The sequence below is a fragment of the Elephas maximus genome, chromosome 1 (genome assembly GCF_024166365.1).
Source record: "Elephas maximus indicus isolate mEleMax1 chromosome 1, mEleMax1 primary haplotype, whole genome shotgun sequence".
NCBI classification, from domain to species: Eukaryota; Metazoa; Chordata; class Mammalia; order Proboscidea; family Elephantidae; genus Elephas; species Elephas maximus.
The window spans coordinates 66,010,710-66,034,445 of record NC_064819.1 but is presented as its reverse complement, the minus strand read 5'-3'; the positions used below and the strand labels follow the sequence as shown (position 1 = coordinate 66,034,445).

The 23,736-nt window shown below is 41.5% G+C and overlaps 1 protein-coding gene across 1 annotated transcript in view; it reads left to right on the top strand.

Moving 5' to 3' along the window:
- Nucleotides 1-23,736, top strand: part of MBOAT1 (membrane bound O-acyltransferase domain containing 1) — a 161,295-nt gene that overhangs the window by 91,244 nt on the left and 46,315 nt on the right. The window contains exons 4-5 of the mRNA XM_049876250.1: nucleotides 4,688-4,783; nucleotides 22,445-22,500. Coding sequence (XP_049732207.1) covers nucleotides 4,688-4,783; nucleotides 22,445-22,500 — 152 coding nt within the window. The remainder of the gene's footprint in view (nucleotides 1-4,687; nucleotides 4,784-22,444; nucleotides 22,501-23,736) is intronic.

Genomic DNA, 23,736 nt, shown 5'->3' with positions numbered 1-23,736 from the left:
TAGTAGTTCAAACTTGAGGTTCTCGTCAAGACCATGATTTCATGATTCTTCATACATATTAAGCCCAAGGAATGAATTGCTGTCTTTACTTCACTGAGTAAGTTATAAGAGTTCTGCGGTACAGCTGGAAGTGGAGGGAGAGTGTTGTTATCTGCCACTGTAACTATTTGTGGACTAATTGTTGTTCTCAGGAATTGTTTTGGGAGTTCTTTGGGATACCACCTGAGTTTCCTTCCCAAGCCACTCTGTTGGGCAGAAGGTACAGGCGGTAATTTACCATCTGTGAACCAACTGGAGCAGAATATAGTTTATATCTCTTAGGTCAGAGGCCTCGCATGAGAACTTCGTGAAGCGGTTATCATTTCGGGAGTATCTGCTTTGTGCCAAGTACTAAGCTAAGCTCTTTTTAATATATTATGTCATTATTTTTAATGTATAAAATGTTACTTACTATACCATTTAGCATATTATTACGTTATTTAGTATTTCATTTCATTATTTCAAATATATTATTTTTAGGACAACTTTGTAAACCAAAACCAAACCCGTTGCCGTTGAGTCAATTCCGACTCATAGCGACCCTATACAGACCAAACCCACTGCCATTGAGTTGATTCCAACTCATAGTGACCCTACAGGACAGAGTAGAACTGCACCATAGAGTTTCCAAGGAGCGCCTGGTGGATTTGAACTGCTGACCACTTGGTTAGGAGCCCTAGCACTTAACCACTACACCAGCAGAGTTTCTCTAGGACAATGTAAAACTGCCTCATAGGCTTTCCAGGAAGCAGCTGGTGGGTTAGAACTGCCGACCTTTTGGTTAGCAGCCATAGCTCTTAACCACTGTGCCACCAGGGCTACGTTGTTTTTTTTTTTTTTTTCCCTCCAAGGTGAGGAAATGAAAGCCAGAGAGGTGAGTAAATATACAGCTCGATGAATTTCCACAAGGTGAACGCACCTAGGAATCCACTGCCCAGGTCAGTAAGGAGACTATTATAGGCACTTATGCCCAGTCTCCACCGCACCCTTCTTTCTAAAGAGAACCGCTATCCCGAGTTCTCTCACTGCAAGTTAGTTTTGGCAGTGCTGGGATTTGATGAACTCTTGCTGGTTGGTTTCCAGAATATGTGCTCTCTCCACCGCTCCTGGATTCCTTAGATTTTTCAGGTTTATTCAGGGCATACCTGTATTGCTATATTATAATGGCAGCCCTTGGCAGCATTCTTAATAGGTGGGGCCTTAGTGCAACAGTTGAATTGAACCTGCTTTTCCCTCTGGGCCAAGAGAAGGACAGAATCTAGCATCTGCTGAGGACAAAGGGAAAGCATCAGGTGTGGCCACATTTGAAGGGGTCCTCGAAGAATCTGGATGGTCCCTAGCAGGTGTTTGAGCCTGCTTTGTGCTTCTGCTTTGATCTTCCTTCATGAGCTGGAAAAACAGAACAGGTGTCTTGAGACAAGGACTCCCAACTCCTTTCTACTACTGCTCTTAAGGGAGTGGTTTGCTTTTTCTTGGAGTCCCTGGGTGGTGCAAACAGTTAGCACTCAGCTGGTAACCAAAAGGTTAGCGGTTCGAGTCCACCTAGAGGTGCCTGGGAAGATAAGGCTTAGTGATCTACTTTTGAAAAATCAGCCATTGAAAACGGTGTGGAACACAGTTCTACCCTGACACACATGGGGTCACGATGAGTTGGAGTTGACTAGATGGCAGCTGGTTTTTGTTATTTTTTTAATCATTTGCTTTGTTTACCATCTTCCTGGCTAACGGATCAACTCAGGATAGGAAAAAATCTTTTTGTGTAGTAACATCCTTGTTTGGGAATAATGGTAAAGAGAACTTAAAATTATATAGTGCTTTAGAGTTTTCAGAACTCCTTCACACACATTATCTGGTGACGCTTGCTACCAAATGAATTTTTATTATGGCTATTTTACTATTCCTTAGTTTGATCTAGGCTTCATGGGTTATTTTAATGTGAATTTGTGAATTTCAATATAATTTAATATCAGAATATATGACTTCCTTGTTTTATGACATATTTAAAAGTTATACCTTCTGAATTTATGTAGTATTCGATGGGTTCCTGAACCATTTAAAAGTGTTTAATGTGTTCATTTCAGTTAATTTCAGCTAATAGCAACTGAATTCCTCCCATGTGTCAAGTTAAGGGTTGCGATACTCAAGGTCACAATGAGTTGGGGAGAGAGAAACATTCATAATTTTAATATTATAATTAATATATGTTAGCAGGTAGTACTAGACAAATAGAAGCAAGGGAGCAATGAATTGTGTGCAGGATGGGGGGAGGGGTTGAAGGCTGAGGGGTGAAAGGTGAGGTAGGATGAATGGAGCAAGACCAAGCCAAGTGATTCTGAAGAGTTGACCTTGGAGCTGAGCCTTAGCTGATGACCGTTTCCAGATAACTTTAGGGTGGAGAAAGGAGTTGCAGGCAGAGGGAGGAGCATGTAGGAAGACATCTAGCCTGAAAGTACAGGATGTAATTGTAGAAAGGAGTCCCTGGGTAGTGCAAATAGTTAACACCCTTGGTTGCTAACCAAAAAAGGCTGCAGGTTTGTGTCTACCCAGAGGTGCCTTGAAAGATAGGCCTGGTGATCTACTTCTGAAAAATCAGCTGCTGAAAACCCTATGGAGCACAGTTCTACTCTGACACACGTGGATTGCCATGAGTCAGAATCAGCTCAGTGGCAGCCGGTACTGGTTCATTGTGGCAAGTGAGCAGTCTAGTATAGTTTGAACATATAGTAGATGTGGGGCATGCCTGGAGATGAGTTCAGAAGGATGAGGTAGAGTTGTGTTCAGGAGGTTTGATTTGACTAGATAAGGGATCCCCTGGAGTCTTTTAAGGAGAGTAACATTCACATAGTTTATTCATTGAACAGATAATAATAGGTCAACATGGTGTACAAAACACATACAATCATCATTACCCTCATGGAACTTACAGTCTAGTAAAGGAGACAGTAGTTAGATGATCACACATGTTTATAATTACAGATTAATAAAGGTTATGAATGACAAGTTGTGTGTGTATATATACGTATGTATATCTGTGTACACACATGTGTCTGTGTGTATCGCTTGTTATGTCTATTGTTAGTTTATATAGTAGTATGGTAGGGCAGGCTGTTTTGAAGGAAGCCAGGAAGTGGTAAGGGGTAGGTGGTAATTGAGTAACGGAAGCCTCAGGCATGGATAGGGAGGGTCCTGCCTGACCAGAACCTTGGAATGCTAAAACCTAACTAGCAGGTAGGAGTCCCTAAACTAACAAAAAAACCCAAACCCACTGCTGTTAAGTCAATTCCAACTCATAGCAACCCTATAGGACAGAGTAGAACTGCCTCATAGTTTCCAAGGCTGTAAATCCTTACGGAAGCAGACTGCCATATCTTTCTCCCACAGAGCCCCTGTTGGTTTTGAAGTGCCGACCTTTTGATTAGCCGTCAAGTGCTTTAACCACTGTGCAGCCAGGGCTCCAGTCCCTCTGTGGCACAGTTAAGCACTCGACTACTAGTGGAAAAGTTGACAGTTCTAATCCACCCAGAGGTGCCTTGGAAAGACAGGCCTCGTGATCTGCTTCTGAAAGTCCACACCCTTGAAAACCCTGTGGAGCAGCTCTACACTGCACACATGAGGACATCATGAGTCGGACTTGACGGCAGCTAACATGAACAAACCAGTAAGTGGAGGAAGATAACCTGGACTAGGAGCCTTTGCTGTTGTTAGCTTCCCTCTCTCTCTCTAAGCATGTTGTTAGTTGCTGTAGTCAGTTCCAACTCATGGCGACCCCATGTGTACAGAGTAGCCTGTGACCTTTTGGAATCAGACTACCAGGCCTGTCTTTCAAGGTGCCTCTGGCTGGGTTGTCAACTGCCAACCGTTCGGCTAGTAGTTGAGCACATAACCATTTGCGCCACTCAGGGACTCCAGGAGCCTTAGGAGACTTAACCAGGGGGGTGGGAAGAAAACAACGAGAATGGAAGCCAAGAGAACGATGTGTCTCAAGAAAGGAAGGGTCAGCAGTATGATGATGATGATTTATATTTTGTGAAGATCATCAGGTACACATGATGGTTTTTGAAGAAGAGAGACTAAGTGCAAGACCCTCTAGGCCAGTGTTCTCAGCCCCTCCTGCGCGTTACTGCTGCCAGGCGCATTCTGTATCAGTTAACCAAAGCCATTGCCGTCGACTCAATTCCTCCTGCCATGCGCATTCTGTATCAGTTAACCAAATCCATTGCCGTCAACTCAATTCCGACTCATAGCGACTTCATAGAACAGAGTAGAACGACCCCCGTAGGGTTTCCAAGGCTGTAATCTTTACGGAAGCAGACTGCCACATCTTTCTTCCTTGGAGCAGTTAATGGGTTCAAACTGCCAACCTAACCACAGATTAGCACTTACCCATTGTGCAACCTGGCCTTTTGTACCGATTAAACCAGAATAAAATTGAGAGCCACAGCAGCGATCCAGGTGAGAAAAGATAAACAGCTCAATTTGGGCACTGGGGTGGGAAGGTGAGGACAGCAGATTGATTGGGTTGTAGACAGTCTAGATTGGACTTTGTGTCCAATTGCATGTGGAGGGTGATGGAGAGGAAGAACAGTAAATTTATTAGGAGTATCCTCATCATGAATAGCTGTCTGATCTTCTGTGTTTTGCATTTCAGATACACCTTTTTTGTAGCAATGGGATACCTTACGATATGCCACATCAGCCGAATATACATATTCCACTATGGAATTCTTAGTACAGATTTTTCCGGGTGAGTATCTTAATTTTGGGGAGCCTTGATTGCTAACTTTGACTCAGATTTTGGGGGTCTGTAAACATCAGGGTGCACATGTGAATCATTGGTGTCTGGTTAAAACAGGTGGTAAGACACTGTGCTAATGATGTTGAGGTTGAAGACTTGAATACTCTGTAGGACTACTTTGTTCTAAGGCAGAAGCCACAAACTAAGATCCATGGGCCATATTCGTCCGTATTAGTTTCCTGTGGATGTTGTAACAAAGTACCACAAACTGGATGGCTTAAGACAACAGAAATTTATTCTCTCACAGTTCTGGAGGCCAGGAGTCTGAAATCAAGGTGATGGCAGGGCCATGCTGTCTCTGAAGGTCTAGAGGAAGATCTTTCCTTACCTCCCCCAGCTTCTGGTAGCCCCAAGTGTTCCTTGGCTTGTGGCAGCATCACTGTCATTTCTGTGTATGTCTTTACATAGTTGACTTCTCTTTGCATCTAAATCTCTTCTCTCCTTAAAAGGACATCAGTCATATTGAATTAGGGCCCACCCTACTTTAGTAAGCCCTCATGTGAACTTAACTAATTACATCTGTAAAGACCAAATAAGGCCATATTCACAGGTACCAGGGGTTAAGACTTCAATATATCTTTTTTGGACAAAAATCAATCCATTGCACCATCCCACTGCCTGTTTTTGTAAATAGAGTTTTATTGGAACCCAGCTGTCTTAGTTATTCTAGTGCTGCTATAACAGAAATACTGTAAGTGGAGGCTTTAACAAAGAGAAATTAATTTTCTCACAGTCTAGTAGGCCAGAAGTCTGAATTCAGGGTGCCCCCTCTAGGGGAAGGCTTTTTCTGCCTGTGGCTTTTGGAGGAACGTCCTTGTCATCAATCTTCCCCTGGTCAAGGAGCTTCTCAGTACAGGGACCCTGGGTCCAAAGGGTGCACTATGCTCCTGGTGCTTCTTTCTTGGTGGTATAAGGTCCCCCTGTCCCTCTGCTTGCTTCTTTCTTTTATATCTCAAATGAGATTGATTTAAGACAAAACCTAACCTTGTAGATTGAGTCTTGCCTCAGCAACATAACTGTTTGGTAATCCTGCCTCACCGACATCACAGAGGCAGGATATACACATACAGGAAAATCACACCAGATGACAAAATGGTGGACAATCACATAATACTGCGAAACATGGCCTAGCCAAGTTGATACACATTTTTGGGGAACACAGTTCGATCTGTAACACCACCCATACATTTATTCGTTTAGATATTGTTTACGGGTGCTTTTGCACTACAATGGCAAGAGACTCTATGGCCCGCAAAGCCTAAAATATTTACCGTTTGGCTCTTTATAGAAAAAGTTTGCCAACCCTTGCTTTAAGGCCCTTAACATAGGGTAGGTGTTCGTGTCTTGCTAGTTAACAGAGAACTCTTCTGTGCCAGCGGCATTTTGTTCCATTGTGCATGAGATTGCCATGAGTTGGGGGCTAACTTGACAGCAGCTAACATCAACAATGGAGACCCATGGAGGGTAGTACCCTTCTAGTTGCTGGAGGTCTAGAGGGTTTGGCGGTCCCTATAGTCAGAATCGACTTGATGGCAACGGGTTTGGTTTTTAACCAATAAATAGCTGATATTCTGACCTCCTTGAATGCCTCCCTGGCTGTCCCAGCCCCTCCCCCAAAACCTCTATACCATGAGAGAATACATTTCTTTTTTTTAAGCCACCCAGTTTGTGGTGATTTGTTATGGCAGCCCTCAGAAACGAACACACATTGTTTTATGATTTTATACCTTTTGATGAGCTAACCGCCTCCACCTCGGCTGTTCGTATCTCTGTTGCTGCTCTTATCATGCTTCCTGTTATTTCTGTGTTAACATGACTCTCCTCTCATGGCAAACCAGGGGCCAAAGTCCTCAACATGTGTTAGGGAGTGTTGGGCTTGATAAAGGTTACACATGAGGAAGGAAAGAAGATGGTATGCACTTCAAGGGCAAGTGTCTTTATCTGAAAGTGAAGGAGCAGTGTCTTAAAGGCTAAGAGGACCCACTTCTGAGGCTTCGCCTTTTGGTTTGCGAGGTATGGGAGATGAGCAATCTCCCCTTGAGACAGTAGAGGGTCAGGGATGTTTTTGTCGTAGAACAGGATTAAGCTAAGGACGTGATTCTCAATTTGGGCAGTTTTGCCCCAAGGGGATATTTGGCAATGTTTGGAGTCATTTTTGGTTGTCATTACTGGCAAGGGGGAGGATTGCTGCTGGCATCTAATTGGTAGAGGTCAGGGATGCTGCTAAACATCTTACAATGCATAGGACAGCTCTCCCTCACCCTCGACAAAGAATTACCTGGTCCAGATGTCAGTATTACTGAAAATGAAAAATCTGGAACTATGAAGGAGGTAGAGGAACATTTTCTGAAGAGTATGAGGATGTAGCAGAGATCGTGTGCACTGTAACTCAGGGTGCAGAGGGCTAGGAGGAATGAGATGGGAGAGCTGAGGAGTGGAAGGCTTTGCCGGGGTGACCATGTGTGCAGAGAACAGGCCTTTCCCTCCGTCAGACTTGCTTCCTAGCCTGCTCTACTGCTTACAAGTGTGAGTACTTGAGGGATTTACGTATCTGTCTGCACCTCTGTTTCCTCTTCTGTAAAATGGGTATAATAATGTTCTAGTTAGGGGGCACGTCCCTTTCCTTGTCACTGGGCCCCTCCATTTGTTTGAGCCCTAAAGCCATAAACTCTAGAATGAGTTTTATACCATTCTGCACAATTCTAACATACTTAGAACACAGACAGGTATTGAATGGGATTGGATTAATTTAGGATTAGTTTATGTTAGCGGCATCCCTGGATTAATCCAATTTAGCGTTTGTGTCAAACAGTATATTATAATTCAATGATAATATAGAAATTTTGGGAAACACAAAGTTGTTGTATTTTAGATTATTCCCTGACTTGGGTTTTACTTATCACTCTACAAATAATCAAGCTTTCATGGGCTGGACCGTTGCTCATGGTCAGGGTAACATTCAAGATGCACTTTTGTTAGTGCTACTGATACAGTTTATATCAATATGTAGAGTCCTGAATGTGCTAGGTGTTTTCTCTGTGAATGTGGGCTATTAAAGGTGCTAGAACATTTACTTTTCTCCTGGGGAAAGCTAAGCAATTGCTTGTAATAAAGCAGTACTTGATTCCTTTTAGGTTTGTGACAGTGAACTGGTTTTTCTTTTTTCCTCACAAAGAGTACAATTCGAGTTTTCTTCTGAAAGTAGCAGCAAGAGCTCTCTTTGCTTGTTCCTGGCTAGGCTAGATTCAGACAGATAATTGCGTTCCCGTCATGTTGGCAACTCAAGTTGCTCATGTGTTTTTGAAAACAGTAGAAACTGTGAACTGTTGTAGTCTGCTAGTGAAAGTATAAGTTGGTACAACCCAATTTATGGCAATTTAGCCATAAATTTCAAACAAGCATTTTTAAGAAGGTCATATCATATAATAAACTTCTGAGAAGTGAATTGTCTTAAGGAAATCAAATTATGTATAAGGATGTTCAGCTTTTGTCCATAGTAGTAAAAAACTGGAAATATCCTAAATGGTCCAAAAGAAGTGAATGATGAAATTCTAGTATATCCATCTGATGAATTAGCAATCCTCCATTGAAAATGATGTCACAGAATGTTTAATGATTACTGGAAAATGCTTATAAATAAAATGGAAAATAAAAACGTCAAGACAAGTTACATGTATTAACATTCCATTTTTATGAAATATGGACATGGGTAGAAAAAGAGTAGACAGAAATAATCAAAATGCTGAAACAGTGGTTCTGTTTAGGGAGCCATCATTGGTGATTTGAATATTCATTTCACTCTTTTATTCAGGCAGTCTCCGGGCTACCAACGTCTAGCTTATATAAAACCTGTAGTTACAAACCACCCCCCGTTAAGCCTATTATATTAAAAATTTGAGGTACATACAACGGTTCCTAATAACAAATGGGTACTACTTTGTGACACGCATCAAAACACTATTATTATTACTGTATTATTATATTAAAGATCTACTACACATCTGTAAGTTTGTAAGCCACTGTGGTGGCTTGCATGTTGCTATGATGCTGGAAGCTGTGCCACCAGCATTTAAAATACTAGCAGGGTCACCCATGGTGGAAGGGTTTCAGCAGAGCTTCCAGACTAAGACTAGGAAGAAGGACCTGGCGGTGTACTGCTGAAAAAATTGGCCAGTGAAAAACTTCATGAATAGTAGCGGAACATTGTCTGGTATAGTGCCAGAAGAGCCCCTCACGTTGGAAGGCACTCAAAATACAACTGGGGAAGAGCTGCCTCCTCAAAGTAGAGTAGACCTTAATGACGTGGATAGAGTAAAGCTTTTGGGACCTTCTTTTGCTGATGTGGTATGACTCAAAGTGAGAAGAAATAGCTGCAAACATCCATTAATAATCAGAACATGGAATATATGAAGTATGAGTCTAGGAAAATTGGAAGTTGTCAAAAATGAAATGGAACACGTAAAAACCAATATCCTAGGCATTAAACCCATTGCCAAGGAGTCAATTCTGACTCATAGTGACCCTACGGGACAGAATAGAACTGCTCCATAGGGTTTCCAAGGAGCGATTGATGGGTTTGAACTCCTGATGATTTGGTTAGCAGCCAAGCTCTTAACCACTGGGTCACCAGGGGTCCATCCTAGGCATTAGTGAGCTGAAATGGACTGGTATGGGCCATTCTGAATCAGACAATCATGTGGCCTATTATGTGGGGAATGACAAATTGAAGAGGAATGGCATTGCATTCATTATCAAAAAGAACATTTCAAGATCTATCCTGAAGTACAACACTGTCAGTGATAGGATAATATCCGTATACCCACAAGGATGACCAGTTAATACAACTATTAATCAAATTTACAACTGACCACTAAGGCCAAAGATGAAGAAATTGAAGATTTTTACCAACTTCTGCAGTCTGAAATTGATCAAACTTGCCATCAAGATGCATTGATCATTACTGGTGATTGGAATACAAAACTTGGAAACAAAGGAGAAAGACTGGTAGATGGAAAATACTGCCTTGGTGATAGAAGTGATGCTGGAGATCACATGATAGAATTTTGCAAGACAAAAGAATTCATTGCAAATACCTTTTTCAACAACACAAATGGTGGCTATACAGTAACCTTGCCAAATGGAATACTGAGAAATCAAATTGACTACATCCGTGGAAAGAGACGATAGAAAAGCTCAATATCATCAGTCAGAACACCACCAGGGGCCAACTGAGGAACAGACCATTAATTACTCATATGGAAGTTCAAGTTGAAGCTGAAGAAGACTGAAACAATTCCACAAGAGATATATCCCACCTGAATTTAGAGATCGTCTCAAAAATTGATTTGACACATTGAGCAGTAATGACTGAAGACCAGATGAGTTGTGGGGTGACATCAAAGAACACACTCAGCATTTTTCAGGGTGAAAGAACTGAAGGAAAATTCAAGCCTCGAGTTGCAATTTTGAAGGATTCTTCAAGGAAAATATTGAATGACACAGAAAGCATCAAAAGAAGATGGAAGGAATACAGAAAGCCATTGTAGCAAAAATAATTGGTCAGTGTTCACTCATTTCAGGAAGTAGCGTATGATCAAGAACGGATGGTACTAAAGGAAGAAGTTGAAGCTGCGTTGAAGGAAGTGGCAAAAAATAAGGCTCCAGTAATTGACAGAATACCAATTGAGAAGTTTTAGCAAACGGATGCAGTGCTGGAGGTGCTCACTCATCTATGTCAAGAAATTTGGAAGACAACTTCCTGGCCAACCAACTGGAAGTGTCTATTCCAAAGAAAAGCGATTCAACAGAATGGAGAGATTATCAAACAATATCATTAATATCACACGCAAGAAAATTTTGCTGAAGATCATTCAAAAGCAGTTGCAACAGTACATTCACAGGGAACCGCTAGAAGTTCAAGCCGGATTCCGAAGAGGACATGGAACGAGGGATATCGTTGCTGATGTCAGATGGATCTTGGCTGAAAGCAGAGAATACCAGAAAGGTGTTTACCTGTGTTTTATTGATTATGCAAAGGCATCCCACTATGTAAGAAATTATGGATAAAATTGCAAAGAATGGGAATCCTAGAACACTGAATTGTGCTCCTGAGGAACCTGTACATAGAGCGAGAGGCAGTCCTTTGAACAGCACAAAGGGATACTGTGTGGTTTAAAATCAGGAATGGTGTGCGTCAGGGTTGTATTCTTTCATGATACTTACTCAAGCTCTATGCTGAGCAAATAATCAGAGAAGCTGGACTCTATGAAGAAGAACACAGCATCAGGATTGGAGGAAGACCCATTAACAACTCGTGATATGCAGATGACACAACCTTGCTTGCTAATGTGAAGACGACTTGAAGCACTTACTGATCAAAATCAAAGACCACAGCCTTCAGTATGCATTACACCTCAACATAAAGAAAACAAAAATCCTCACAACTGGACCAATAAGCAACATCATGATAAACACAGAAAAAATTGAAGTTGTCAAGAATTTCATTTTACTTGAATCCACAATGCAAAAAATCAAAGGGCATATTGCATTGGGCAAATCTGCTACAAAAAGACCTTTTAAAAGTATTAAAAAGCATAGATGTCACTTTGAGGACTAAGGTGTGCCTGACCCAAGCCATGATGTTTTTCATCACCTCATATGCATTCGAAAACTGGACAATGAATAAGGAAGACCGAAGAAGAATTGATGCCTTTGAATTATGGTACTGACAAAGAAAATTGAATATACCATGGACTGCCAGAAGAATGAACAAGTCTGTCTTGGAAGAAGTATAGCCAGGGTGCTCCTTGGAAAGGAGAATGAGGAGACTTTGTCTTGCATACTTTGAACATGTTATCAGGAGAGACCTGTCCGTGGAGAAGGACATCATTCTTGGTAAGGTAGAGGGTCAGAGAAAAAGCGGAAGATCCTTGACTAGATGAGTTGACACAGTGGCTGCAACAATGGAGCAGGACCGGGCAGTGTTTCATTCTGTTGTACATAGGGGCGCTATGAGTCAAAACCTATTCAACGGCACCTGACAACACCACCACATGTTAAAGACGTTTCAGGGTATCTGCAAGTGTTTCTTTAATGTTTTTTATGCAAAGAAAGGTACACTATATGGTATATACTAAGACAAACATTTGACTAATTGACTTTAAATATGGGCCATACCTAAGTGTTCTGACTTAACATACAAATTCGACTTAAAGACAGACTTGGGAACAGAACTTGCGCATGATCTGGGGACTGCCTGTATGACTATAGTAATAAGGAAAAATTCTAAATATCATTTTAATATATTTGCTTGTATATTAAAAGATTATAGTGAAGTGCAGCAGACATGATTGGAACAATAGCAATTTGTGTTCTCTGTTATCCTATTTACTGGAGCATAATAAAAATATCATTTACCTGTACCTTTTGCTTGTGGTAGGGATCACTTGCTCTTTTGTTCTATAGTTTGTGACATCTTGATCACCCTATCTGACAAGCCCAGGATGTACAAGTAATTGTGTTCTGTACATGGAAAAGGGGATCCCTGGGTGGTGTAAACAGTTAACGTGCTTGGCTGCTAAGTGAAAGACTGAAGGTTTGAGTCCACCCAGAGGTACCTCAAAAGCAAGGCCTGGTGATCTGCTCCCCCCAAATGAGCCATTGAAAACCCTATGGAACATGGTTCTACCCTGACACACATGGAGTCACCGTGAATCCAGATTGACTCGACAGCAACTGATTTTTGGTTTACTTCATGAGAAAAAGAGACTTTCAGGATTTGTTCTTATCCATGTTTCTCTTTCACACTGCTGTCGACTTTTCGATAACTAGCACAATCACTTGGAATTTAATTCTGAGGATATAAATGTAAGTTGTACCAAGTATATTTGTTATGTTCTTGTTAAAATGGAGGATCAGGGTTTTTTTGTTGGATGGTGAAATATAAAGGCTCAATCTTAGAAAAGATAATGGAAGGACTAAATCTGAGTAAATCATCCTGTTATGATCCACCGATGAATGGTTCTGAACAGGATACCAGGGAACTCAGAAACGAGTCCACGGTTTTGGGAGGGGGGGTTCCTCTGCCTTCAGTTGTTGTCCTAGGAAGGCTGATAGAGCCATGTACTTCCTTTGCTAAGTGCAGCTCCTGGAGTCCCTTATTTTCTTCCTCCAAGCTGGCATAATTGATAAGAGTTTGGGAGTATTTTATTAAAGCTGCAGTATTGTCGGCCTCCTCTGCAGTAAGTAGTGGAGCCAGAGGTACAAGAGGGGCAGAAGCAACTAGGAGGTAGGGAAGTACTGCCCGAGCTTTCTCTGTCCCTCAGCCACAGGGTTCGGGTGCCATATTGTGCAGTTCACATTGCACCTTGGCGTCCCTTGAAGTTGTGTGAGATGGCAGTGTTAGGCCAGGTTGCTGCTGATTAGAAGCTTGTTTATAGTCATATTCTGCCAAACTTCTTGTTGGCTGACTACCTGCATTCTGGTACAGTATGCAAGTGCCACAAGTGGGTTTTTGTTAAAACAAAGAACGTTATAAAAATAAAATGTTTAACCTTTTGGATCAAAAATTACCTCTTAGGAAAATAAGATCCTTGAATGTCCAATTTAGCATGATGCTTCCAGCCAGATGTGTGATAGGTTGACTCTTTGGATATTTGTAACTAATGCCTGCATTCTGTCATTGTTCCATACTAGCTGTAAGAGGACAGCGGAACTTAACCATTTAGGTCCAAAGATAAAGGTAAAAGAGGTCGGGTTTATTTGAACATTGCTCAAAACTGAGTTTTTTGTTTAATGTTTTAAAGACAGGTTATGTCTTACTGGGAATTGATATGGGAAGTAGAAATGGATGAATGGATACTGCTTCTCCTGAATTGCCTGGAGTCTGTATCACAACATGTATTGGTTACCTAGTGCTGCTGTGACAAAGTATACCACAAGTAGATGGCTTTAAAGAATAGGAATTGATTGTCTCCCAGATGAAGAGGCTGGAAGTCCAAATCAGACCATCATCTCTAAGGGAGGATCTTCCTTGTCAGTAGCCCTATGATTCCTTGGCATTCTTTAGTGTTGCTTGGTGTCTCTGTCCCCCCCATGTATGTCTCTTGCTTATTCTCTTTTTATAACTCAGAAGTATTAGGTTTAGCACCCACCCTATTCTGGTATGACTTCATAAACATAACAAAAGAAAATCCTGTTTCCAAATAAGGTCAGATTCACAAGCTCAGGGGCCAGGACTTTAATACATACTTTTGGGGGACACAGTTCAGTCCAAACCACAAGGCATTGATTTTGTATATGTATGTATGTCATTCTTTGTACTCCAAACACATCTCTTTTACCTTAATTCATTTTCCCCATTATGTGTTGTTGTTTTTAATCCAAATTAGACTAGTAATCTTACGTCCAAGAAGAAAAGATGGTTTTCTTTTGCCTTTTTTTTAATCATGAAAAAATTTCATAGGACAAAGCAGATGTGGTTATACCTTCAATAATGCTAGACTCAAACCTTGATTTCTAATTGGTTAGATGATTCCCCTGGATTCAAATGCAGAGCCTGTGACTGACAAGTGTGTACATGTCCAAGGACATAGCATAGTTCTTGGGTGGAAAATCTGAGTACAGCTCAAATTCTGAGGCCTCATTTTTCTGAAGAATTTCTTTGGCTGTATCAGGGAGCCATTTATGAATCTCCTCCTTATTTTGTACTTCTCGTTATTGTAGTATGTGCTTGTATATGCTGGGTTTTCTGTCTTTGCAAAAAGAGCGTGAATTCCAATTGCAAATCAGCAGTTGTGTCTTAAATTATTTTGTTTTGATTGAAATATTTAAGTTTTACCTTCAAAGTCAGAAGCTCTTAGGATTTGACTCTTGAATGTTAATAACTTATGCGATCTAAATTTTGGCATCCAATCTAAGTTTAAATAAACACACATTTGGCATTTCTCAAGCTGAAAGAACTGAAGAAAAAATTTAAGCCTCGAGTTGCAATAGCGAAGGATTCTGTGGGGAAAATATTGAACGGCGCAGGAAGCATCAAAAGAAGATAGAAGGAATACACAGAGTCATTATACCAAAAAGAGTTGGCCGACGTTCAACCATGTCAAGAGGTAGCATATGATCAGGAACTGATAGTACTGAAGGAAGAAATCAAAGCTGCGCTGAAGGCATTGGCGAAAAACAAGGCTCTGGGATTTGATGGAATATCAATTGAGATGTTTCAACAAACGGATGCTACGCTGGAAGTTCTCACTCACCTATGCCAAGAAATTTGGAAGACAGCTACCTAGGCAGCTGACTGAAAGAGATCCATATTTATGCCTATTCCCAAGAAAGGTGATCCAACTGAATGTGGAAATTATCCAACAATATCATTAATATCACACTCAAGTAAAATTTTGCTGAAGATCATTCAAAAGTGGCTGCAGTAGTATATCAACAGGGAACTGCCAGGAATTCTGGTCTGGTGCAGAAGAGGATGTGGAACCAGGGATATCATTGCCGATGTCAGATGGATCTTGGCTGAAAGCAGAGAATACCAGAAGGATGTTTACCTGTGTATTATTGACTATGCAAAGGCATTCGACTGTGTGGATCATAACAAATTATGGATAACATTGGGAAGAGTGGGAATTACAGAACACTTAATTGTGCTCAGGAGGAACCTGGACATAGATCAAGAGGCAGTTGTTTGGACAGAACAAGGGGATACTGCATGCTTTAAAGTTAGGAAAGGTGCGCATCAGGGTTGTATCCTTTCACCATACCTATTCAATCTGTATACTGAGCAGATAATCCAAGAAGCTGGACTATATGAAGAAGAACAGTGCATCACGAATGGTGGAAGACTCATTAACAACCTGTGTCATGCAGCTGACCAACCTTGCTTGCTGAAAGTGAAGAGGACTTGAAACACTTACTGATGAAGATCAAAGACCACAGCTTTCAGCATGGATTGCACCTCAATATAAAGAAAACAAAAATCCTCACAACTGGACCAGTAAGCAACATGATAAATGGAGAAAAGCTGGAAGTTGTCAAGGATTTCATTTTATTTGGATCCACAATCAACAGCTGTGGAAGCAGCAGTCAATAAATCAAAAGATGCATTGCATTGGGCAAATCTGCTGCAAAAGACCTCTTTAAAGTGTTGAAGAACAAAGATATCACCTTGAACACTAAGGTACACCTGACCCAAGCCATGTGTCTTAGTTATCTAGTGCTGCTATAACAGAAATACCACAAGTGGATGGCTTTAACAAAGAGAAATTTATTTTCTCACAGTCTAGTAGGCTAGAAGTCCAAATTTAGGGTGTCAGCTGCAGCGAAGCCTTTCTCTCTCTGTCGGCTTTCTCATCTATGTTCACCCAGACTAGATGCTTCTCTGCACAGGGGCCTTGGGTCCAAAGGATGTGCACAGTTCCCAGCACTGCTTTTTGATGGTATGAGGTTCCCCAATTCTCTGCTTGCTTCCCTTTCCTTTTATCTCTTGTAAGATAAAAGGTGGTTTTGGCCATGCCCCAGGGAAACCCCCTTTACATTGGATCAGGGAGGTGACCTGAGCAAGAGTGTTACATCCCACCCTAATCCTTTTAACCACAGGCAGAGATTATGGTTTATAACACATAGGAAAATCACAAAATGGAGGACAACCACACATGGCCTAACCAAATTAATACACACATTTTTGGGGGGACATAATTCAATCCATGACATTCTACCCTTTAGCCCACCAAAAATCACATTCTTACAACATGTAAAACATAGTCATTCCATCGTATCGTAGCAAAAGTCTTAAATCAAGTCCAAGTCCAAAATTCAAAAATTCCTCTTCATCTCTGAAATCCAGAATACAAGTTATTTGCTTCCAAAGTGTAATGGCAGAACAAGCACAAGCTAGACATTTCCATTACCAATGGGAGAAATTGGAGAGAAAGAAGGCATAACAGGCACCAAGCAAGATAGTAGAACACATTACGTTAACCGTCACGGCTTGAAAATAATCATTTATTCTCTGAGACAATTTACACAATAGCTTTGCCCTCCAGACTCTAGATATTGGCCATACTCCCTGGATTCCAAGTGGAGTCCCCTGGACCTGGGCTTTCAGCTCCAGCTTCCAGGCCTATTGGGACAGCAACTCTGCTCCCTCGGCTTTAGGCGCACCATTCTCCTAGTCCATCTGAGTGGCAACTCCACCCTTAGAAATACCAGGAGCCATGGCTCCACCCTTTGAAACCCCTGAGGTCATGACCATGCCTTTTGAGACTGAGGCAGCATGGCTTCTTGTGTTCATTTTTGCTTCGGCTTTTGCTTCCTGGTTTCGTGGCCTCTCGGCTCTTGGGCCTCACGCCCACATCTACCCTGCTGGGGCAAGTGTTCTAAAGCTCTGTAGCTCCACTGATAAGTGCTTGGAGGCACTTGGAGGCCACACAGGCACTCAGCATTCTTGCTCCATGCGTCAGCTCCAGTGCTCTCTGGTGCTGGTCTCCTGGCTCTGCTGCTGCTGGTTTGCTGCCGCTGCCACTGGTCCTCTGCTGCTGTTTCTCACCATCTGTGCCTTCTCCAGCCTTAACAGTTCTCCTCACTTCCTTCTGAGCCTTCTATCCATTCAGTTTCAAAACTACTTCCACATTTTAGGTATCTGTTAGAATAGCACCCCACTCCTGGCACCAAATTCTGTCTTAGTTATCTAGTGCTGCTATAACAGAAATACCACAAGTGGGTGGCTTTAACAAAGAAAAATTTATTTTCTCACAGTCTAGTAGGCTAGAAGTCCAAATTCAGGGCATCAGCTGCAGTGGGAGGCTTTCTATCTCTGTCAGCTTTCTCATCCATCTTCCTGCAGACTAGGAGCTTCTCTCTGCAGGGACCTGTGGGACATAATTCAGTCCATGACACCGTGGTATTTTCAGTAGCATCATACGCATGTGAAAGCTGGGCAGTGAATAAGGAGGACAGAAGGAGAATTGATGCCTTTGAATTGTGGTGTTGGCGAAGGATATTGAATACACCACGGACTGCCAAAAGAACAAATCTGTTTCATTCTGTTGTACATAGGGTCACTATGAGTTGGAACTGACGCAACGGTACCTAACAACAACAACAAGTTTAAATAAATTGATGAATTGAAAAACATTCAGGGTGGACTCTACCTGGGCATTGTTTCCTTTGGTAGTTTTCCTCACACCCATAGAAAAGCAGAGTATGTAGGAGGTACTCCTTTCCTTTTTAGTGAACAGTGTTCTACTTTGTGGCTTTCTGATCTGCTTTTTCACAAGGTATTAGTATTAATTATTAGTGTTTTATAAAGCCACGATCACATGCGTGAGTTGTTTCCTATTTAAATTGCTAGAAACTTCTTCAGCTATATGAAACGGAAGCAATAGATTGAATGTATTAACCTCCCCCCCCCCAAAAAAAAAACCCACTGCTGTCGAGTCGATTCCAACTCATAGCGACCCTATAGGACAGAGTAGAACTGCCCTGTAGAGTTTCCGAGGAGCGCCTGGCAGATTCGAACTGCCGACCTCTTGGTTAACAGCCATAGCACTTAGCCATTACGTCACCAGGGTTTCCATTAAAAGTATAATCTAGATAATATGTTACAGTATTTTATCTTAGCTTATTTTTTTCCAAAAAAGGACATCTAAGGTGCTCTAAAGGGGTTCCTGGTTCTGCAGTGGTTAAGCACTCAGCTGCTAGCCGAAAGGTCAGGAGTCTGAACCCACCAGCAGCTCCTAGGGAGAAAAACCCTGGCAATCTGCTCCCATAAAGATTTCAGCCTAGGAAACCTTAAAGGGGCAATTCTACTCCATTCTATAAGATTGCTGAGTTGGGATCAACTAGAGGCAACGAGTTTAGTTTGGGGTTAAAGGTATTCTAATGAATGGCAATAATACGTTCTTTTCCTCCATAGACCTAATAGTATAGATAACTATATTAAGTAATTATTTTATATTGACATTGATATAGATATTCAGTATTACATATTTCATTCATCTGGGTCCTCTAAGAAGCAGATGCAAAGATGGGGATAGAAATGTAAAGGTTTTATTGGGGCAATGCCCATAGGTAAAATGGGGCATGAATTGGATTTCTGCCAGTTGGTGGGTTTGAACTGCCAACTTTTAGGTTAGCAGCCATGCCCTTAACCATTGTGCCACCAAGGCTCCTTTCCCCTTCTCTTAGCCTCATGCATAATATTAGGGATCTTATTTCAGTTGACGGACTTTGACTGTTGGACTTTACAATTAAGATATAAAGTTGGGCATAGGTGTTAAATTACAAAGGGCATTTGTTGGTACTTTCTTTAAAATAGTTTTATTATTTATATTTACAACTTGAAGTATTCCATGCTTAATATTTTGAAGAGCTGGAAAATGGGAGTTAGGATGAGAAGAATTAAAGAGGAAAGTGGACTCACAGAGAAGTGAATAACTACTGTTGGCACAGGTCAGATTTAGCCTAAAGCCCATTTGTGTTCAATCCCATCTTCCCAGACACTTGGACCTGGTCTGAGCACAGGGCACAAGGGCTATGTGGCATCACAGGGTCGTCCTAGGGACACTGTCTAAGACATGGATTAAAGCCTCCGTGTTTACAATGGAATACTATGCATCGATAAAGAACAGCGAGGAATCTGTGAAACATTTCATAATATGGAGGAACCTGGAAGGCATTATGCTAAGTGAAATTAGTCAGTTGCAAAAGGACAAATATTGTATAAGACCACTATTATAAGAATTTGAGAAATAGTTTAAACTGAGAAGAAAATGTTCTTTTGTGGTTACAAGAGGGAGGAGGGAGGGAGGGTGGGAGAGGAGTATTCACTAATTAGATAGTAGATAAGAACTACTTTAGGTGAAGGGAAAGACAGCACACAATACAGGGGAGGTCAACACAATTGGACTAAACCAAAAGCAAAGAAGTTCCTGGAATAAACTGAATGCTTCGAAGGCCAGCGTAGCAGGGGCAGGGGTCTGGGGACCATGGTTTCAGGGGACATCTAAATCAATTGGCATAATAAAATCTATTAAGAAAACATTCTGCATCCCACTCTTTGAAGAGTGGCGGCTGGGGTCTTAAACGCTAGCAAGCAGCCATCTAAGATGCATCAGTTGGTCTCAACCCACCTGGATCAAAGGAGAATGAAGAACACCAAGGACACAAGGTGATTACGCGCCCAAGAGACAGAAAGGGCCACATGAACCAGCGACTACATCATCCTGAGACCAGAAGAACTAGATGGCGCCCAGCCAACACCAGTGACTGCCCAGACAGGGAACACAACAGAGAACTCCTGAGGGAGCAGGAGAGCAGTGGGATGCAGACCCCAAATTCTCATAAAACCAGACTTAATGGTCTGACTGAGACTGGAAGGACCCCGGTGGTCATGGCCCCCAGACCTTCTGTTGCTCCAGGACAGGAACCATTCCTGAAGCCAACTCGTCAGACATGGATTGGACTGGACAATGGGTTGGAGAGGGATGCTGGTGAGGAGTGAGCTTCTTGGATCAGGTGGACACTTAAGACCATGTTGGCATCTCCTGCCTGGAGGGGAGATGAGAGGATGAAGGGGGTTAGAAGCTGGCGAAAAGGACATGAAAAGAGAGAGTGGAGGGAGAGAGTGGGCTGTCTCATTAGCAAGGTGTATATGGGTTTTTGTGTGAGAGACTGACTTGATTTGTAAACTTTCACTTAAAGCACAAAAAAAATTATTAAAAAAAAACACCAAAACCTCCGTGTTTATATAAATAAGCCATACGGGTCAGAAAAAGAGTTCCCAGGGGACAGTACATGTGTATACAAGTTTTTGTGTGGGCACATATTTTTATTTTTCATGAGTATATACCTAAGAGTGGAATTGCTGGGTCATACAGTAACTCTATGTTTAACCTTTTGAGAATGGCCAGACCTTTCCACAGCAGCTGCACCATTTTTCTTTCCTATCAGCAGTGTATGAGAGTCCCAATTTCTGCACCTCCTCAACAATAATTGTTATCTTTCTTTTTTAATATAGCCATTCTAGTGGGTGGGAAGTCCTGTTTCATTGTGGTTTTGATACGTATTTCCCTGATGGCTAATGACTTCGAGTATCTTTTCATGTGCTTATTGGTGGTTTGTATATCTTTGGAGGAAATGTCTATTCAAATCCTTTGACTATTTTTTAATTGGGTTATCTTTTTATTGAGCCCTGGTGGCACAGTGGACCCCTGGTGGTGCAGTGGTTAAGAGTTCAGCTGTTAACCAGAAGGTCTGCAGTTCGTATCCAGCAGCTGCTTCTTGGAAACCGTGCGGGGCAGTTCTGCTCTGTCCTATACGGTTGCTATGAGTTGGAATTAACTGGACAGCAATGGGTTTTTTGGTTTGGGGTGGCACACTGGTTAAAGCAGTCAGCTACTAACCGAAAGGTCTGCAGTTCGAATCCACTATCCTCTCCGCAGGAGAAAGATGTGGCAGTCTGCTTCTGTAAAGATTTACAGCCTCGGAAACCCTGTGGGGCATGTCTACTCAGTCCTACAGGGTTGCTATGAGTCAGAATCGACTCAATGGCAGTGGGTTTTTGGGGGGGGGCTGGGGAGGTTGTAGGAGTTCTTTATGTATTCTGGGTACAAGTCCCTTATCAGATATATGATTTGCAAATAGTTTCTCCCATTCTGTAAATTGTCTTTTCACTTTCTTGATGATGTGTTCTTTGAAGCACGAAAGGTTTAATTTGGATGATGTCCAAGTTACCAATTTTTTTCTTTTGTTTATTTTGCTTTTGGTGTCATATCTAAGAAACCATTGCTTTACCTAAAGTCATAAAGATTTATATATATGCGTTCTTCTAAGAGTCTTGCAATTTTAGCTCTTATAATTTTGACCTTTGATCCATTTGAGTTAATTTTTGTATTCTCTTCATGTGGCTATCCAGTTGTCCCAGCACCATTTGTTGAAAAGACTAGTCATTCTCCCTTGACTTGTCTTGGCACCGTTGTTGAAATGGGTGCCACTTTTGAAGGCAAGTTTTTATTTGATGGTTTTTTTCAGATTGATGTTGGTATAATTTTTTGTCACCGAATTGTTTATTTACAGGCAGTTGCATTTATTTATAGGCAGTTGCATTTTACAAATGTATCTTTTGCTCTGTGTGCTTAAAAGAATTACTTTTAATAGAACAATGCATGTAAGGATGAAGAAACCAAGATAGATATCTATTCAAACATAGCAGGGCACTGAATTAGATATCCTCCAAACCAGTGCATCTCACACTTTCATGTGCTTCCGAATCCCTTAGAGGTCTTATTATAATGCAGATTCTGGTTTTCTAGGTCTCTCTGACACGGGGTCTAAGATTATGCATTTCTAACAAGTGGGACCACACTTTGAGTAATAGAGCTCGAGAGTGACTTTCTAGTGTAATCGTGTTATTACATAATCTTTTTACATCTACTTGTTTAAGGTGATTTGGAAAGGAAGTAAAAGCTGCTGTTTATTTTGAATTCATTGTTTTTACATTTTTAACAGTAATATTCAAGATGAAAAGCCACTGTATAGAGAAATAGAATCAAAGTTTCTTCCAGTGGCATTTTTGCCAATGTTGATTATTTTCTGTCTTCTTTCCAGGCCGCTGATGATTGTCACTCAGAAGATCACAATCTTGGCCTTCCAAGTCCATGATGGTGAGACAGTGACCCTCCTTTTCATTCTAAGAGTGAGCCTGCCATTCAGAGGTCTTCTTTCTGTATTGTAGTCACAGGCCAAATCTGGGACAAGTGCTGGCAGTTCTTGCTTTATCTTGTTCAATTTCCAGGCCTCTTTAATCATATATGTATTTTAATTATTGTTATTATCACCTGGATTTTTTTTTCTCATTAATGAGCCAATATTGATATATTATTATTAGCTAAGTCCATAGTTTCCATCTAGGAGTTGCCAGGTGGTGTAAACAGTTAATGCGCTTGACTGCTAACTGAAAGGTTGGCAGTTCAGGTCTACCCAGTGGGACCTCAGAAGAAAGGCATGGCGATCTACTTCTGAAAAATCTGCCACTGAAAACCCTATGGAGCACAGTTCTACTCTGACACACATGGGGTCACCATGAGTTGGAGTCAACTCCATGGCAACTGGTTATAGTTGCCATTAGGGCTTACTCTGTGTGTCGTACAGTCCTGTGGGTTTTGATGAATGCATAGAGTCATGCGTCTGCCATTACAGTACCGTACAGAATAGTTTCACTGCCCTAAAAATGTCCTGTGTTCCAACTATTCATTCTTCTCCATTCCTCCTGACTCCCTGGCAACCACTAATCTTTTTATTGTGTCTACCGTTTTGCTTTTCCCAGAAATAATAGCCTTTTACTCTCCCAGCTATTTCAGTATTAATCCTTGCCGAATATCTAGTCTAAATTTTGTGAAATATTTGCACTGAGGACAGTGGGCTTTCTGTTTACCTTTATAACACTTAGAATTTAAGGGTCTTTTTTTGTGCTGCTCTTCACTTCATTTCCAAATCTGTTAAGAAGAAATGGCATCCTTTCCACTTTGGTTTAGCCTCTGAGAAGCTCACGAGGTAATAAAAAATGAGGCAACGTTCACTGGTATCAATTGTTAATCATTTTTTAATGCTAGGTTTTTTGTTTGTTTTTGGCGTGGAAAATTATCTACTGAGATTTGCCTGACTCTATAAAAAGCTGGGAGTCCCTGGGCAGAGCAAACTTTTAATGTGCCTAGCTGCAAACCAAAAAATTGGAGGTCCAAGTCCACCCAGAGGGCCTTCAAAGAGAAGACCTGGCAATCTACTTTGGAGTAATCAGCCATTGAAAACCCTGGGGAGCGCAGATCTGCTCTGACACACGTGGGCTTGCCATGAATCAGAATCGATGCAACAGCAATTGGTTATAAAAAGCTGGGAGAGGG